Source organism: Anastrepha obliqua, chromosome 2 (assembly GCF_027943255.1).
Source record: "Anastrepha obliqua isolate idAnaObli1 chromosome 2, idAnaObli1_1.0, whole genome shotgun sequence".
NCBI lineage: Eukaryota > Metazoa > Arthropoda > Insecta > Diptera > Tephritidae > Anastrepha > Anastrepha obliqua.
Window position 1 is genome coordinate 17,749,351 of NC_072893.1, and position 20,449 is coordinate 17,769,799.

Below are 20,449 nucleotides of genomic sequence, written 5' to 3' on the forward strand. Positions count from 1 at the left end.
AATATTTTGTACCTGTTATAAATTATTGGCTTGCAGCTAAGCTGTCGGCAATTAATGTAAAACACTCCTTTTTTGGGATGCAATCAAAAAAAAAAAAAAAAAACAAAAAAATAAAATAAAATATGGCAAAATTGCATTAAGTAAAGCAATGAAAATTTAATCAAAATAAAACAAGTTAGAATTAAAAAATAATAATAGTTAGAACCAAGTAAAATTAAATAAATTGAAATAAACCAAAATGAAATAAAATAAAACTAAATAAAAATTATTAGAAAATTATTCTACCCATCACTCAATATCCAGTCAAATTCGGTTCACCCATTCCAGAAATTAGTGTACATAAACATACGAAGTTTTTAGAAATGGTTTCTATATATTTTGTGATATTAACTGTTTTGTTTTTGAAAATATTTTCATTATACAGACACGATAGACTTGCAGATTTATTATTCATATTTTAGAAATAAGAGGTAGAAAATTGCAAGTTAAATTATATAAAATAATGTAAAAGACTAGCGCAGACGTGTTTATGATTTCGCATGGTAGCTAAAAAACAATCTTCAAACCTTTTCGAACCATTTGAAATAAGTTGAATGAAAAAGAAGCTCGTTGTGTAGGTGCCAAATGAGTTGATGATGAAAAATCGAATGGATCAAATGTTTAGCTATGAAACTCTGCTGAAACGGAACTTAATGGATCACCTTTTTAAGCGAATGACTTTTGATTAATGAAAAATTAATAATAAGTAGCAAATAACATCGGCTTAATTCGATCCATATCCGCGTACTATCTCTCTTTCTATTTTGTTTCCTTGCCTCTATTTGGTGTTAACCATCCTTGTCCTCATGCGACAGGTTTCTCTGTCTTGCGTCGTAACATCATCAAGGTACTGCTCTCTTATGTCTTTTGGTGTCGTATTTGGACAGGTCGTTTTTGATCCCCTTTAATTTTGTTTGCTCAGTTATGTTCATGGCGAGTTTGACAATGTGGTGTTCGTCTCTACACATTTTCTGTCCGTACCATTTTAGCCTCCAAACAGGAAACTAGCGACCTTTCCCTTAAAACCTAGTATGAAGGAGCTGAGCGTACTGGTGGGTACAATCGTGGGGCACGACGCCTGTGGTCAGTATATGGCTAACATGGGCATCATTGACGACTCAGTGTGCCTATCCTGCCGTGAGAATGGGGATACAGCAGAGCATTTCCTCTGAAGCTGTCCGACGTTTTCGAGTGTCAGACTAAGGCTATTCGGGTGCGATGTTCTGAGTATGGATAAATATGATATTCTTCCTCTTTCGAACCTCTGGAGATTCATCAATGAATCCAAAGATTCGCGGGGGAGTAACCTCAAACCAATTTTCCACTCTTATCGTCCATATAATATCTATCCTATATCTCTATTCCTTCCTATTCTGGTTGTGCTTAGCTTGCGTTGCCCCACATTCCGACCCGTACAGCATTACTGGTCTCACCCAGGTTTTGGACACCTTTCCCTTCATTGTTAATGGCATTTTCCTGTCACATAAGACGTCAAGATGTGTCAGGCTGCGTTACTCTAACCACGCCGTTGTAACTCTGTGTGTCAATTATTGATCTATGTTTTGATATCCGCTCAGGATCGATCTTAGGTACTTGATAGTTGATTTTACTTTTATTGGTTGCCCCTTAATATAGAGGGCCTCTCGTTGATTTGTTTCCTCCTTGTAAAACGGTAGAGGTGGATAGACCATACAATGCGAAAAGTCGCAACGGAAGTCAATCGACAAGCGCTTAGTTGGAGCCACCAAGGAAGCCGCAAGAGGGGCCGACCCAAGACTACATGGAGAAGACCGCTACAAAAAGAAGTCGATGAAAGCGGGAAATCGTGGAGCACACATAAATTGCTAGCCAAAATCACGGCCAGGTGGATATGCTTTATTGAGCCGCTATGCTCGCATTAGAGATAAAGGAATTGATGCTGAATCCATATGACACAATACTTATATGTACATTAGGGGGGCCGCAATTTCTGAAACTTTTGATATTGTTCAGGACATCCTAAAGAGCTATAGGGCTTCCAAAAAAACTACTAAAATATCAAGCCAATAGGATAAGATTTAGACGTTCCGACTGGAGCCTGAAGTTCGAAAAAATACTAATTTTGTAAACTAAACTCTTACCTATAAAGCAAAACAATAAGTTACGATTTATTTTTATTTTCCATGCAATATTGATTGTGCGATAAATAACGATTTTAAAAGTTGAAGCGAATAACCAAAATAATAATAAATATTTTTCAAACTTGGAGCATTAAACTTTCTTTGTTAGGCTGAACATTTCTTAATAAGCAGTTTTTTTGATAATCCTAGGTTCCAGAGAATATCTTAAATTTTTTCGAATTAACGTTACGTACACCTTACCTCGCTACGTAATATTCTTCGCAAGTAATATTTTTCGGTATAATGAATTGATAACATATAAGCGATCAAAATTTTACATCATAACTACGAGTATGACACGTTGGTCACTAAGTTTCGAGGTTTGGTTCTTCAATGGCTTTTTGTGTACTGTCTTTTTATATCCTTGTTCACTCACTCGGGAGCAGAGGGCCTCGACAAGACTCTTCCATCATACATGGTTCTGGACTGTTGTGCCGTCCCATGTGATATCGACATCTGCTAGTTCGCGCAACACCGAACTTCTCCAAGTGATCTTTGGCGGACTGCGACCTCTGCTCTCTTGCGGGTTCCAGTCCAGTGCCAATCTTGCGATGCTATTTGATGGTTTTCTAAGCGTGTGACATTTACATCGGCACTTTCTGCGTTTTATTTTCCATAGGATGGGCTCCTCATTCATTGATCTCCAAAGCGCGTCGGTGTTCGGCTAGAATATTCTACAGATGATGCAAAAGATTGTAGCCTCTGTATGCTGGTGTTATAGACCGGCCATGTTTCACTTCCGTACAACAATACAGACTTCACACATGAGCTGAATATTCACAGTTTAGTGCGCCTGGAGATTTGCGAACGCGCCTGTACTGTATGCATTCGTCCGAACACCGCTCTTGCTTGGAGTTGACTTCTTTATAGCCTCCGCCGTCTGTCGTGATAGTGCAGCCGAGTTAGCAAAAGCTTTCGACAAATTTCACCGGACACCCGTCAACCATTATAGGTCTTGGCTTATTGTGGTTGACTCTCATTGCCTTTGTATTGGCGATGTTGACCTCCAGTCCAACAGTGCGTGCCAGCGTGACTAGTCTGTCCGTCTTCGTGTGCATGTTAGTCAGCTGTGAGAGAGAAGGCAGATGTCTTGGGTGAAGTCCAGGTGCTCAAGAAATCTGGTGAAACTCCATACGATGCGTCTTTTGGGCAGGGTCAATTGGGTTATGTCGTCGTCTGGGACGATGGCGAAGTAAATGGGTGACAGGCAGCATCGTCCTTAGCTTGCAGATCAGACCTTCATGCCACACTTTATTGAATGCCCGAGCTACATCAACAAATATTGTTGAACAAACTTGGTTATTTTCTACAGCTTCTTCAATCGTGTATACTAAACGATATATTTGATCGCTCGTGGAATGTTTTTCTAGAAAATCAAATTGGTGAGAAAGTATTAGTTGCATGGAAAATAGCTTTCCGATTACTGGAAGTAATGCTATTGACCGGTAGGATGTGACTTCATTGGGGGTTTTCACGGCTTTTGAATCATTTGAATTTCAGAAATCTTCCAGTGCATTGGCATACGCAAAAAATGAATGTATTATTTTCATACCAACTACGGTTAGTCTAATGCCCTTATCTATGGATTAGTGGTCTATTGGTTTTACGCATTGGTCTAACATGTGAGGTTTTGTAATGAATTTAATCACTTTTTCTACATTTTGGAGTAATCAAAAGTCACGCCACCCATGTGGGTGATTTTTTTCCCCCAAGAGCAACACATTTAATAGGACATATTTCGGTAGATCCTTATCTATTTCACAAAAATGGGTAATATTTGTACCTGAAAAACTGAAAGGGCCTTTATGTTTTATAAACCAAGACAGAAACATTCTATTCCCGACCATCGAACGTTATTAACCATGAGGTAATCTTGAACCGATTATAGATATACTCTTATGTATGTGCGTATGTACGTAGATATGTATGTACGTACGTATGCATGTTCTTAAGCAGATAATATTCTTTATCTACTAGTCAACTAGTGATTCCCTTAGCGAGTCAATCGGTCAATCGTTAACGAGCTTATTTACACGAATATATACAAACAACGAAGTATATTTTTGCAAAATTCCTTATCAAGTAGCTACCAATGATTCCCCTGGTTCCGAGAAAGTTTTTATGAACTTATTTATTACTTTGTACAGACATTCGACCATAAATATAATTGAACAGAGAATTTGAAATTTAAAAGAAATCGACTATCGCCTAATGACTATAAGTAAACATTTATACGGCTTTTAAACGGCTGAATAACTGAAACAAAAGCGTGTTTTGCCCAATCGTCAAGAAGGGTGATCCTACAGACTGTAAAAAATTACAGTGGGGTTTGTCTTTTCGCGCCAATCAAGAAGTAGTCTTATTAATGTCGCATACAAGGCCATCGTCAAAGAACTGATTGGACCTTAACCGTGCGGGTCTTATTGAGTCCGGCTTTAGGCTTGGTAAGTCTACTATTCACCAGATCTTCACGATACACCAAATCCTGGAGAAAACCCACGACCGACAAATCAACACACACCAACTTGTTGTCGATTTCAAAGCATAGCTTCGATAATACCAGCAGGAACGACCTCTACGCCGCTATGTCTGGCTTTGGCATCCCCGCAAAACTTATGTGTAAAATGACGGAAATGAAAGGATCTCTCCGAGTTGTTTGATACCAAGCGAGGTTTTTCTTTAAACTCCTACTCGAAAAAATTATTCGTGCTGCTGAGTTGAACCCCTTTGGTACTATCTACTATAAAAGTCTGGAGAAGGAAGTAGAAAAAACGGGTCTGCGATTATCGAAAGTAAAACAAAGTACCTGCTACCTGCCAACACACAAAGAGTCCTCGCGTTTTGGCACACGTGAATTTGAAATGGTCAAAGACTTGTTATATTTGAGTACCAGTGTTAACAGACAAAACTACGACAGTCTAGATATTAAACGAAGAATAACTCTTGCCAACAGGTGTTACTTTGGGCTCGGTAGGCAATTGTTCTTGTATACGGCGCAGAAGCTTGGACGATGATGACAACTGATGAGACCTCAGGGAGCGTTCGAGAGAAAAATTCTCCGAAAAATCTTTCACGTAGACGAGAATGATTTCCTTATCCGATAGAACAGCTGCATGAACTATAAGGAGATGTGGACATAGTGAAGCGTATTAAAATACAGCGGCTGCGCTGGAATGGGCACGTCTGGAGAGTGAACGAAAGTACTCTGGCACGGCAGCCCTTCGAGAGATAACGGTGGAACTGGTGGACGACAAAAGGAAGAAGAAGAGGACGACGAGGAAAAAGAAGACCTAATCTGCGTTGGAGAGATCAAGTGGTTCATTACCTGGCAGCACTCGGTTTCACCAACTGGCGCCGGCAAGCAGCGAACTGAGCTAGATCATCATCATCACCGGTTTCTGTTTCTCCAACTGGAACTTAGATTCGGCCGAAACCGACACACGGTTTTAGTACCATCTAAGTAAGAAACTAAGTGATGATGCCGAAATGCTAAAACACGTGAATAAATGACCAACTTATAGGAATTATTAAAAATTATTATCGAAATTCTCAGTCTGAGATCACAACTCTAATTTTCGTCACAGTTATCGCTAAACCAAATAAACTGATTGAGTGAATGAATTGGAGTTCTACTAAATAGTCTTTAGACAGTAAAATAACGCACTTACCAAAGTTCAGAAGAGTTTGCACCAGCTGTCTCAGTTCAGGAGGCACGCCTTTCCCAAACATTGGCTCTCCCTCAATTATATTTTTATCTTAACCTCCACCTACACCTACACCTACACCCAGATTAGACTCTGCAAATATTTTATTATGCCCCTAATGGAAACCCCTGCATACATATTTAGTCTACTTGATGATCAAATGAAAAAAATATTGGCCCACTGCAAGGAAAAGAAAGTCTACTGAAAAAAATATATAAAAAAATATATATGGAATATTGAAGAAGAAAATTGATAAAGTCAAAGCAGAGCCTTGCACGTATTTTTATCGGTTAATATTTGAGCCATTTTAGAACCCTTCGACACTGAAAGTTTGCCTGATCTGCATACATACACGTCCACAGCGATGAGCTGGCTTGGAATAGCTCTGCTTTGGATATCTCAAAAGGCAGAAGAAGTTCTTCCGACTCTGAGTTTCATAAATATGCGGATCCAACAACGTTGACTATTTTCACCAGCTACAGTCCCGCGGGCTCTGCAGGTGTTCGTCGATTTCTTTGTGCGCCAAGCGATCTTCAGGGTTCTTTTCATAGTTTACTGAAAGGTTACTGAGTGCTCATGCAGTCAGACTGGCACTGGAATACTGAATTTTCTAGCGAACCTAACTCACCCACCGCAACCGGGACCCGCAGCGCCTCAACATTGTACGAGTATAAGGCTTTGGATGAAATCTTACATTGGTGTTTAGTGGAATTTTCTTAACTCTTTTAACTTGAATGGAGATAAGTAGTTTTCTACTTGCAAAATATTGGTAATAAAATTTCACGTTTTTAGCGATAACTGGAGTCGTAAAACATTTGTGATATTAAACAACCAAATCACCGCACATACGAGGTGTGGCTATTCAATAGTGAAACTTACACTGCAAAACATTTTATTTTGACTTCATAAATATATATTTATTATCCCCCTCAATATGCAACCCCTACGATCCATGCCAATCTTCCATTGTTTGAAAGCGAGCTGAAGGTCGTCGTTTGTCAGCTCCTTCATAGCGCCAACAGACGCAAATCTTAATCTTTTTAATGAAAATTTCAACTTTGGAAACAGAAAGTAATCGCACAGTGCACGATCCGGCAAATAAGGTGGAGAGCCGAATACTACGAGGTGGCGCAAAATTAATCACCCTATCGGAATATTTATAATTTTTACAAATGGCATCATAAGTCAGATATGTTTGGCACTTGTGAATTAGAGAAATCGCGCAAGCGGTTATCGCACCAGTAGAGAAGAAGAAGAATTAGAGAGCTGCAGTAAACAAATAGCTAATTCCAAGATTTTGATGTTTTTTTCATTTTTTTCCTATCGTAAAATTTTTTCATAAAAAATTTCAAAAAAATATAAAATATTAAAAAAAAAAGTTTTTGAAAAAGTTGTTTTTTGTTCCAATGGTTTTTCCACGATTTAGGTGTTTTTTTTTTGTTTTTTTCCAATCGTAAATTTTTTTAAAAAATTTCGAACAAAATATTAATGTTTCTTTCTAAAATAAAGTTTTCTCCCTAACAAAATTCGAAAAAATATCATTTTTTTCCTAAATAAACTTTTTTTCGAACATTTTGGGGCAAATTTTTTTTTTAAATTTTGGGGAAATTTTTTTCTTAAATTTTTTTCAAAATGCTTTTTAAAAAAGATATATTTGAAGTGACAAAATTTTCAACATTTAAAAAAGCAAAAAGTGCAAAAAATACTTTCCACCCAAAATTAAAAAAAAAATTGTTTTTCCTAAAATAAATTTTTTTTCCTGAAATATTATTATTATTAATACTTTTTCATTCCAAAATGTTTTGTTCTTAATTATACATATTTTAATTAAAAAAAGTAAGCAAAAAAATATGAATATTTTTTTTTAAATGTTTTTTAAAAAAGATATAAAAATTTGCAACATTTAAAATATCAAAAATTACAGAAAATTATTTTTCACCCAAAAATTTCGAAAAAGAAATTAATTTTTTTCGTAATATAAAATCTTTTCCTAAAAAAAGCTTTTTTTGTTGGAAATTTTTAGGATACATTTTTTTTTATAAAATATTTTATTAATATATATTTTATTTATAAAAAAATTAAAACCAAAAAGAAACCAAAATTTTGGAAATCAAAAAAAATATATAAAATTTTTTTTTCCAAATTTTTGAGCGAAAAGTATTTTTTTCCTAAAATTTTTTGTTTTTAATTATAAATATTTTATTTAAAAAAAGTAAACAAAAAAATATTACAATAATTTAATAAAAAAAATTTCTACAAAAGATATATTTGAAGTGAAAAAATTTTGAACCATTAAAATATCAAGAATTACAAAAAAGTATTTTGCACTTAAAAATTTCAACAAAAAAAACTTTTCCCTTATATAAATTTTTTCCACAGAATAAAAAAATAGTTTACCACAAATTTTTTTTTCAAATTTTTCGAGAAAATTGATTTTTTTTCTAAATTTTTTTTTTATTGTACATATTTTATTTTAAAAAGTAACCAAAAATATATATACGTATATAAATATTTTAAAAATAACCGAAGATATTCAATTCAAATAACTCTTTACCCAAATTATCAACATCGAATGTATCTGAAAATTATACCTATCTATTTTTCACTTCTTTTTTCAAATCTCTTTCAGTGTACTTTTACTATATTCAGGCTTAAAAACAATTTTTAGACGAATTGACGGCTACGCCCAAAATATTTGTATCACTTGAGGGGGAATGGCTCTACTGCGGAAGCAGTCTTTTTATTTTATGGCCGCACATCGTAAACTTATTCTTAACAGGTGTTCGATTAGACAGCTCACAGTATTATCACTGAGTGATTATATGGCTTGTTTGGGTTGGTGAATATGTAATAATTTGTATTACTTTAGTGTCAGTTCGATACGGTAATTGTGATCAGGTACTTTTGTTTAACACTCATCGGTGGAGGACTGTTTCAAACATGAACTCCAAAAAAATTCTCATCACCCTGGTAGTAGTCGGCTTATGCTGCCTTACGGTTGGTAAGGAGATTTTGTTAAGAATTTTTTTTTGATTACTTTATCATGTCGAATATTTTTATTCTAATTTTTAAATTTTTTTTTTTTCTATTTCTATTGAAACTAATTATGTTTGTTACTTTTTATTTTTTAAAGTATTCGTTGAAGGTTAAGTGCAAAATTAGTGTGGTGTGATTACCGAAGAAAAATTGGATTTTTTGCGATTTATTTAATGAAAAGTATTGCGTCGAATGTATGCCTTAAAATCGGTGAATATATTTGTGTGCAGTTTATTTAAGTGAATGATTAGTTTTAGTATTAAAAATAGTTAATTTTCCACGACGAGTGCGTGAGAATCTCGGAAGTTGCAAAAACAAAGTTTGCTCGCAGTTGCAATGGTGGCCTAAAATCAATTAAAATAAAAATAAACGTGCGTTATAATAGAGAAAATTACCTGTGCAATGGATAGCAAGAACAAATTTTAAATTAAATTAAAAAAAAATTTAAATTAAAAAAAAAATAAATTTTATAAATAAAAAAAAATTAAATTTTAAATTATATTAAAACAAATTTTAATTTTAAATGAAATAAAAAAAATTAATTTCAAATAAACTTTCAAATTCTGCCTTAAAATCGCCTATTTTTTGCTAGGTACTCTAACTTTTTCGAATCTATACAAAAATTAAGATTCCTTGTATGGAGAATAAGCAATTAAGAAAGTGCAGCAAAAAGAAGAATTATATTATTGTTTCCATAGAATTCTTTAGTAATCTGCATCTCGAGTGGCATAAATGCGCTCGGACTACGCGAGCTTAGATTTTATATTAGAAGTAAACAAATTTGTGAGACAGTTTTTTCGTGACCATTTGACTCAGTAATGTTTGAGCGCACGTCGGTAGATGAATATCCACCAATGAAAACTGCTCTTTATTTAATACCATTTCTTGAATTTGAATTTGAAAACTCTAACCAGGTGGCTGAATGGTGCTTAGATGCTGATTAAATTTCGGTAGTTTTGATGTCATAGGACTATCAGGAAGGCCACCTACCAAAAATGTCGCTAAAATAATGGAAATCTGTTCGGTTGACTGTTATGTAAGCATTTTTCCAATTCAAGCCAAATGAATAAGCCTGAGTGTCTTCGACTGGACATAAAGCAATCGTCCAGACGTAGTCAGCGTTGGCCAATAGAAAAGTAATTGTATTCCATCAAGGAAATGCCACACCACAGTCTCTCTCAGCTTGGTTGGGAGCTTCTTATGCAACCACCTCATAGTCAGGATCGGGCACTAAGTGATTACGACCTGTTTCTGTCTATTTAGCAAGATTTCGCTAGTGGAAAATTTGCCTCAAGACAAGTTTCTGTGTTTCTGTGTATTTCGAAGGACTTTGCTAATGAAAAATTTGACTCAAGACAAGTTTTTGTCTATTTGGAAGGATTTTGTGCTGAAAAATTTGCCTCAAGGCAAGTTTCTGTATATTTGGAAGGATTTTCCTGGTGAAAAATTTGCCTCAAGGCAAGTTTCTGTGTATTTCGAAGGATTTTGCTGCAGAAAAATTTGACTCAAGACAAGTTTCTGTCTATTGCGAAGGATTTTGTGCTGAAAAATTTGCCTCAAGGCAAGTTTCTATATATTTGGAAGGATTTTCCTGGTGAAAAATTTGCCTCAAGACAAGTTTCTGTGTATTTCGAAGGATTTTGCTGCAGAAAAATTTGACTCAAGACAAGTTTCTGCCTATTTGGAGTCATTTTGCTGATGAAAAATTTGCCTCAGGACAAGTTTGTGTCTATGTCGAAGGATTTTGCTGGTGAAAAATTTGCCTCAAGAAAGTTTCTGTGTATTTCGAAGAATTTTCTGGTGAAAAATTTGACTCAAGACAAGTTTCTGTGTATTTCGAAGAAATTTTCTGGAAAGAAATTTGCCTCAAGACAAGTTTCTGCGTATTTCGAAGGATTTTGCTGGTGAAAAAATTGCCTCAAGAGAAGCCTGTGAAAATCGGCTGCTCCAATGTTTCCACCAATAGGCACGAAATTTCTAATGGGAGAGGCATAATGGATTTTCACCTAAAGTAGTGATCAGTTAACAAACACAATCGGATCATTTTGACTACATTAAATAAAGCTTTGAATGACATCTTTCTAATTGTTTCTTCTTAATTAACCTATGTATAAAAAAGCTCAAGTTAGCCTTATAAAGAGTAATCCATTTAGAGATATCGGATTTTAATAAATAAAGAAAAGAAAACTCAAATTGGGTGGGCAATCTTTATTACTTTTGTGTACAACCATTCATGGCATTTATTGTTTGAAAATACTCCCTTTCAAATGTTGACCGCAACTGGACCGTAATTCGGGCATCCGTAAACATCAATTTTGAATGACTCGCTGGAGGACTTTGGTCGGTATCTCGTAAATAACTTTAGTAAAGTTGGATTCCAATGCCTCAATCGAAGCTGATTTATCCACAAAGCAATTCGACTTAGAGGCTAAAGGTGTGATATCACACGATCTTCGTGGTCAATCCACTGGTCCAAGACGAGCGATAAATTATTCGCCGAAGCGACGACGCAGTAAATCCATTGTTTCACGGACTGTGTGGCAATTAGCGCCGTTCGCCGTCTTGTTGGAACCAAATGTTAAAATGTTGTGGAGATTACTGACTTCAAATTCCGGCATCAAAAAGTCGTTTATCATAGCGCGATAGGGTTCTCCATTCACTGTTACATTGGTGCCAGTCTCGTCTGAGAAGAAATATGGACCGATGATTCCGCCAACTGATAGGCCGCACCAAGCGATTGTTTTCAATTGATATAATGGCTGTTCTTGAATAGCTTCTTATGAATTATTATGAATAATATTTGTGAAAGGTATGTATATATATTAATACGCGCCTGAATATTACTTCTTACAGTTAAAAAAAAAAAGGACACATTGATTTTTTTTTCTTGAAACTTTAAAATCGCTTAAAAAATTTATTTGATGACAAAGATATATAAAATAGTATATAGCACTTTAGCAGTCTAAATTAATTGAATACAAGGTGGCGCAGAATTAGCCATCCAATTTTGCTTTTGAAGAAATAAATATAAAAAAATTGAGTTTGAGTGATGAACATTTTTTGGTTGACTTTTATGGGACCCGTAGCTTGTCTCTTTGTATACTGCAGATGTCTAGTTCACGAGTGTCAAATATGTTTGACGTACGTTATCACTTGCAAAATTATAAACCTTCCGATAGGGTGATTAATTTTGCGCCACCTCACTTTTATTTCTTGTTTTTACCTTAACTCGATTTGGAGCATAGGGCGTCCGTGCGGAGTTGCTTGTTTTCCATTGGACGCGTCACCTATCTCAAACTCCTTTTGCCAACAAATCGTCAAATTTACTGTCTCGAATAAAGCAATCAAATCAATCGTCGACTAACTTTGGTTATCGCAATTGCTCACCTTGTATTTAAAATATTGGGTTGGAGAATTAGTTCATAGAGTTTTTATATTTTCTTTTATTTTACAACGATTTGTTTGCTATTCGGCAAAGAGTAAGTATTTCTGCTCTACAAAACTGTGTTAATTGTATTTTTGAGGTATTTAATTTGTATTAGTTTTGAGGCTTAGAATTGGAGTACTCAGGAGTCAAAAATCAACATTTTTGACATCTGCTCTTCTTTGCTTTTCATCGAGGTCAAAAAGCTGTCGAAAAAGCACGGGATATTTGCGAAGTGTAAGGAGAAGTTGTCATAGGCGAATCTATAGCACGAAAATGATTGGGAAAGTGCAAAAATGGCGAATGGTGACTTTGACGTCGATGACACGTTTTGCAGCGGAAGGTCTTCTGAATTCGAAAAAGAACATCTCAAATCACTTTTGAAGGAAAATGGTCTCCAAACCAGTCGTGAATTGGCGGAAGAAATGAACTACGATCATAAAACGATTCTCAATCACCTTCATTCAATGCGATTTACCAAAAAATTTTGAGCCTGGGGGTCTGTGTGCCTCACGAGCTCAACGAAAAAAACAAAGAAAGTCGCTTTCAAATTGGTTCTCAGCATCTCGCTCTCTATCGAGCAACACGCGATCATAAACAATTCTTTTTGTACCGCATTGCTATGGGGGATGAGAAATGGTGCCTATACATCAATATGAAGTAAAGAAAGGAGTGGGTGGCTCCAGGAGATACGCCCAAGCCGAGAGTTAAGCCGGTTCTTCAACCTAAGGAGATTATGATATGTATTTGGTTGGACTGGTAGGGCATGGTGCACTGAGAAATGCTCGAAAAGAATGCCACGATCAACAAGGAGCTCTACAAGGCCAAGCTACACCGCATGAATGAGGATATTCGACTGAAAAAACCTGATCAACATGATCAACCGATACTCCTTCACGACAACGCGAGGCGGCATGTTGCTCAAGTCGTCAAAACCGCACTTCAAGAGCTCGAATGGGACCTTGCACCGACCAATTAACATCGCTTTCGCTCCCTATCAAACCGGATGAAGGGTGTTAACTTCGTTAACAAAGAAGTCCTTAAAAACTGGCTCAACAACTTCTTTGATACCAGACAAGGCGATTTTTGGCGGAATGGCCTCAACAAATTGGTCGAGAGGTGGGAAGAGATTGTAAACAGCAACGGCGCATATTAAAGGGATTTCCAATAACATGTGTTATCTATCGCGATCGAGAGATGATTAACGATTTTTATGACCGGAATTGGATGGTATTGATCGGGACAACGTTTATTTTCAACAAGACGGCGCTACGTGCCACACAAGCAACAAAACCATTGATCTTTTACGGGAAAAGTTTCTAGGCCGTCTTATCCATCGAAGAGGTGATCACAATTGGCCACCGAGATCTTGTGACTTAACACCTTGCGACTTTTTTCTTTGGGGCCACGTGAAAGAGAAGGTCTACGCCAACAGCACAGGGTCGATTCAAGACCTCAAAGAGGTGAGGCTATCAAGAACATAGGGCAGCCACTTTGCAATTCGGTTATGGAAAATTTCATGGCCATTTTCCTGATGTTATTTTCCACTATTAACGGCAGAAGGTTCCTCTTTATAATGAAATAAACATCCGATCATTTATATTAAAAAAAAAAAACATTTTTCTTTGAATATATAAATAACATCTCTTATTGGAAAACATTTTATAATTGATTAGTTTAATGCTATAATTCTTGCTTTTTGTTTAAATAAAAGTCTTCAGTAAAAACGCTACGAACTTATTCTTCAAACTACATATAGATATTTCACTTACATATGAAATTTATGTTGGGTAACAAAGTTTATTTTTGTGTTCCTGTAAATAAAATTTTGCTTAATTATTTATTTTATTTATACTTCCTTTATTGAATTTAATTGATTTTCTCTTTCATTCATTTCACAGTCAATTCCTTGAAGTGTTTCTCCTGTATTGATTCCAAAACTTGTAAAAAACCAAGTAAAGTGCAGTGCACCTACGACTCAGCCAATAGTACCAGAAACTATCTCGATTTGTACTATACAGGGGTACCAAATACCACTAGTATTGGTTTTTTGTGTATGAGTGATTTGCTGAAGCCAGGTAAGCTTTTCCTTATGGCGAAAACTCAAGTCACTACTAAATACTTCCATTTGTTCTTCTATTTTTGAACCTAGCGGGCAGCGGCGACATAATGCGCAAGGGTTGCATTTTTAATAACTACCAGAGCTGCTTTTATAATGTACGCCCATATTTCTCTCAAAGCTATCAACGTTCGTGCAAACAGTGCAACACGGACGGCTGCAATCCAGCCGATCGCGCTAGTGGTAGTTTATTGGCCGTCACGTTCACAGTCATGGTGACAGCATTCGGGAAGCGAGTGTGGCCTTAGGTAGCTGAAATTGATGAAATTCAAAATGTGTTCCTTGATTGCGAAATATTTGAGTGTAAATGAAAGCAGTACCACTTCAACAAAACTAATCGATTAATGAGTTTTAGCAGTAATTTTATTAGAAGGCGATTAAAAGAGGTGATAAGCTTCAATAAAAGACGTCAACAATAAATCGTAGAGCTTATTGTGTTCAAATTACTTTATTGGTTCATAACAGTTTGGCTAATCTATCTATCCCGTACATTAGGATAGTCCAAAAAATATGTATATATTTTTCTTGAACTCACTTTCGAGAGACTCCTATATTTTCTCTTGCTTTTTTTTGATACTTACACGTGTAGAATACTTTGAAAATTAACATTAAATTCCTATAGGAATATATATCTAAGTATAAATCTCCACAGATAAGGTGGAAAATGACTTCGCACCACTTAGTCCAACTGGCGCCGGTTAGCTTGAGAAAGAAACGATTGGCGTACTTCGTTAAATGTGGGTAAAATTGCGTAAGCGGTTATCGCGCCAATCATAAGAAGAAAAAACCTTCATACTTTAAACTTCCCTGATTAAATAACCACTCAGAACTAACACTGATAAAACAAAGCTGATGCTATTTACCGGAAAGTATAAACCTCCACTTCCCATATTAAATAACCTGGTTCTCCCTCTTTCCACTCCTGAAAAACTATGCTCGGTAAAAAATGAGCACCCAAGCCGCAGGTCGTGCTGTGGATGTACAACGTAGTGGTTCTGTCAGTTGTAACGTATGGATGCCTGGTTTGGTGGGAAGCTTTTCGGCAGGGCTATAATATCACTAAACTGGGGAGGATGTAAAGAGCTGCATGTAGCATGTAGAACTTGCCACAGTGCTGCCTTGAATGTCGCTCTGCACTTAGGTTAGATTAGGTTGAAGCGTTTGTCTTGTGGGACACACTCAGGCCCATTGTGATGCCGCGTGGGGGCTTGATCCTATATCTCCTAAAACCAGAATATCTCTGATTTCTGCAGGAACAAGATCTTCCAACTCATTAAAAAAATGTTTACCCAGAATAGTAAACCTGCGTCTGGATAGAGCAGGACAGTGGCACAGTAGGTGCGAAGCTGTCTCTTCCTCGTCCTCATCTAGACAACTTCTACAGAAGTCATGTGTTTGCATACCCATTCTTTGGGCATGTCTACCTATTAAGCAGTGCCCCATTATGACTGAGATCGGTGTGCTAAGACTGTGTTTATTTGGGCTTAGAAGATATTCAAAGACAGTCACAGTGGAAGGGCGATTTTGCAGGTGGCTTCATTACGCCATCCATCGTTTGCTTTCCTTACCATTTCTTCAAGGATGCATAGCTTACATGTTTGTAAGAGTATACTTATGTCATTGTCTATGTATTCATCGGTCAATTTGGTGCTGATCCTCGCTAGTTAATCGACTCTGCAGTTACCCTGACTCATATGGCTTAGCCATTTCGTTAAGAGATGTGCGGCATTTTATGGCTATCCTGAAGGTTGTCGCCTGTTTTGTGAGGGATTTTATCGCCTGATCAGCCTGAAAGACACTATAGTAGTAGGGGAGTATATACCTCCGCCAACCCTGCCCTCGAGCTTTGAGCCATCTGTGTATACATGGATGGACTCGCCCTGTTTTACATCATCCCGTTCCCACTCTTTCTTTGAGGGTAGGGGGGTCCTAAACTCTGTAAGGGCAAGTATAGGCGGGAGTGCATAGTCCACCAGTCCGGGAAGCCCCAAAGTGCCAGCCAGGATTTTACCGTGTTTGACCACTTACTTGGAGTGTTCAGTCTTATTGCCGCACTGCTTGCGTTATATATGGCCCGCAGATCTGCCGGAAGGAAGTTTAATGTCGCATAAAATGCTTTCGATAGTGTGGTTGACATCGCGACTGTTATCAGAACAGATGCTAGGCTTTGAACCTTGCCAAGTTTTTTGATATTCACACCCTTTTCAAGGGTATTCCATATATATGTAGATAGTAGAGAATTGGTCTAACTACTGCTGTGTAGAGCCAATATATCATTGTGGCTTCCAACCCCCATTTCTTCCCAATAAGCCTTCCGCAGGAGTACAACGCGGTCATAGCTTTGCGTGCTCTGTCTGCGACTGTGAGCCCCCAATTTAGCTTTACAAGTCGTAAATATTTTCCCTCTGTTACTCTAAGTGGTTTCCCTCCTAGGAATATTTGTTGAAGAACACTTATTTATTTCTCATAGCCTTTTACGTTATTTCCATCGCTGCTCAAAGTGCAATCAAGTTAAAGCAGATAGGTCTCTAGAGGAAATCTCCCACTGACTTCTGAACTTCGGACAGGTCTCGTAGACGCAAACTGGAGTATGAGGGTCGTGCCAGGGCAATATTTCGAAATAGGAAGGATTGGAACGAGGGGAAAATCTGCATCGAAACTAGCACCTCTGTCTTCACTGGTGGCTCCACGATGGCATCGGAAGTTGAAGCAGGGGTTTTCTATAAATCAGCTAATTTATCTATCTCCTTTAAACTGCCGAACACTGCTAGTGTTTTTCAAGCAGAAGCCTTTGCGATCCTGCAGGCATTCAAAATGCTTAGGGAAAATGGGAGCGAGGGAGGTTTTAACATTTTTTCCGATAGTCCAATTGCGACCAAGACTCTGTCAACTCCTGTAAGGAGAAGATCAAATCTCTTGGGTTTGCAGGTAACATTTTTCAGATCAGTGTTCCAAGACATAGGAATATAGAGGGGAAATGAAATTTCTGATGAGCCTGCCAGGGGACTGAATATTGTTGAAGGAAACTGTGCAACTTATTTTTAGAAAACACAGAATAGATGGTGCTCCATTTCTTCATGTGGTATTTTGAAAACCCAGTGGCGTCAGTGCAATAGCCGGAGGACTCTAAAAGTCAACGCCATTAAATTTCCAAACTCGTAGCTGTGTTTATCGGTAATTGGACGATAGGCTCATATACAGGAAGGCTAGGTTTATCATTTAACCTTTATTGCAGAAGTTGTGGAGACCTTCCAGAGAAGCAGACAGTTGAGTACTGCACTATCATGACAGACGGAGGACGGTGTTTCGGGCGAAAGCAGGTGCGAATACTCAGCTCATGTGTGAAGTCTGAATAGTTGAACGGAACTGAAAGATGGCTGGTCTATAACAACATCACACAAAAACTACAAGCTTTCGTCAGCAAATGCCTCCGCATCATCTTTAGAATATTCTTGCCGAACACCATCAACGACGCGCAGTGGAGATCGACCAATGAGGAGCCCATCCTATGACAAGTCAAACGCAGAAAGTGCTAATGGAGAGGTCACACGCATAATAAACTTAGATAGATAGCATCACGAGAGTGGCACTGGACTGGAATCGGCAAACGGAGCAGAGGTCGTGGTTGGCCAAAGATTTCTTGGCGAACTAGCAGATGCCGCAAAAACAACAGCCTAGAATAGGATGGAAGAGTCTTGCCGAAATCCTCTGCTCCCGAGCGAAGTGAACAAAGATATGAAAAAAGGCAGTAAATGCGTGACCCGCTGCCTGCTGCAATTCTGTTCGCATACTATCAAAAACGATCGAGAATTTTTCGATGGTATGTCTAAAACTAACGGTTACTATTGATGATGCGAACGTTAACTATGCGATGGTATCATTAGGTTCTATTAATATTGGGTATGGGAATAAGTTGCCGCCTTCATAAAAGAGGTGTCACTGCTGATACTAATTTTGTGTTCGCTCTAGTAATATACTGGTGATTTGAAGGTGTATATGTGAGGTCTCGATCGCATTAGTTGACATGCGTTTGAAGCGTAAAGATCCCTTTTTATCTGACGTCCAAAAATTTCTACGAGCGATATCGAGAAACGTTTGGTGACGTGTGAGTTGCTTTTTAAACGGCAGAAAAAAAAGGTTTTCTGCATCGCAGCGTCAGTAGTAAGTTATCATGATAACTCTAAGCGTCGCACTTGTTGGAGCCTGTCAGGTGAACCAGGTCCGTCGACAGCGAAAAAAAATATTTGTGCTTCAAAGTTTATGTTGTGCATCTGGTGTGATCAGAAGGATGCCATCTATTATGAACTCCTTAAACCATCTGAAGCCATCACTGGCGATCGTTATTGACTGCAACGATCGTTATTGAATAGAGCTCTCAAAGAAAAGCGGCTGGAATGGGACGTTGGACATGACAAACTTATTTTGCTTCATGTCAACGCCAGGCCAAACGTTGCTAAATCGGCCCAGAAATATTCAGAGGTCTGGATTCGGAAATCTCGCTCCACCCGCCGTATTTCCCAGACATTGCATCTTCGGATTACCATCCGTTTTACCATCTCCTTTATTGGAGAGCAGTTCACTTCTTATGAAAGCATCACAAACTGGCTCAATGAATGGATCAAGTCAAAAGAACTCGAATTTTTCGTTAGTAGAATCCGTAAGCTGCATGAAAGATGGAGTAAAGTTGTGCCTTCCAATGGCACATAACTTCACATAATTCCATGTATTATTTAATTGTTTAAATAATTCCTTACTTTGGCTAAGAAAGGACGGAAACTTATTCCCACACCCAAGATTTTCTAAGGAATGACGTTGACCTTAGAGAGAAATATTTTCAGAGCAAGCCTTCCGCTACTCATTACTGAAAATATCGCTGAGTTTGTTTTATCGTTCCGGAAATAACACAGAAAGCTTCTAAGAATGGTCTAATTTATTCTGTTAAATTTTTAAGTCATTTGCAATAATTTTTTTTAATAATATTTTTAGCGTACAGACACGAATATCTCACAGCTTTATCTTATTTTGTTTTAATTTGTTTTGGCTTGCGTCAATCCTGATTTTGTGCTTTATGACATAGTTATACATGATTGAGTCATCTGTTTGATTAATTGGAAAAAAATCCTTCAAATTATTCAAATACAAAAAAAAAATGTATGCCATTTCTTTCTCAGTTGAATTTATTGAATATAAAACACTCAATTTTTGATTATTTTCTTATTAGAAACCGGCCTTCAGAGTGGCACACGTTGCTCAATGGCATGGGAATGCGCTCAATTGGCAAAGAATAGCTCAACTCGAACTCAAATAAGAAAATGAGTTACCCGAGTTAGTTAATGCGAATATCAGCATAATCAGTGCCCAGTTTAGAGAAGCAATCAGCACATAGAGAGCGAGATATGCATACATGAGAAATAGCCAACAAACTGTACCCACTTAAAAGGAGAATCGAAGTAGGGGAAGTATAATGGCTAACAGTCACAAATAAGTTAAGAGAAGCAGATACAAGTTAAGAGCGCAAAGCAGCAAAAGAGATTAAGAGCGGTCATAGTTTAGAGAGACACCTTACACCAAAATCAGTACTAAACACTTCTGCTCAGGTATCAACCCTCACAAGCGAAGGATCGTGGTCGAGAGCTGAAGACCAAACTGGATGCTGTTGTGGCTGCAACCACCAGAAGTGCAGGTATGCATAGCCACAGCCAATGAGTATCTCACTCTTTATCTGCAATTTGCTGAGGTGGTGTGTGATACTCATTTGGAGAAGAAGTAAAGAATTCCTGTGCATTTAGGTGCACTAAGGTGAACGAGGAAAAGGTACAAATAGCGCAGCAACGGCGGGAAGGGCATCATTCAGCCGTAGAGCGCTACAGAATCAACAGGACGAAGGCGTCAAACCAAAGTGCAAAGACTTAAAAAGCGCATAAAGACGCATTTCTTAGAAAAAAGGAAAAAAGAAGAACTCGGAAGC

The 20,449-nt window shown here is 37.4% G+C and overlaps 1 protein-coding gene across 1 annotated transcript; it reads left to right on the forward strand.

Annotated features, from left to right (window-relative positions):
* The first annotated feature begins 8,778 nt into the window (after positions 1-8,778).
* On the forward strand, positions 8,779-14,906 carry LOC129239514 (uncharacterized). Its single transcript, XM_054875038.1, has 3 exons — positions 8,779-8,903; positions 14,264-14,440; positions 14,515-14,906. The coding sequence occupies exons 1-3, from the start codon at positions 8,843-8,845 to the stop codon at positions 14,727-14,729; spliced, it is 453 nt and encodes a 150-aa protein (XP_054731013.1). The 5' UTR covers positions 8,779-8,842; the 3' UTR covers positions 14,730-14,906.
* The last annotated feature ends 5,543 nt before the right edge of the window (positions 14,907-20,449 follow it).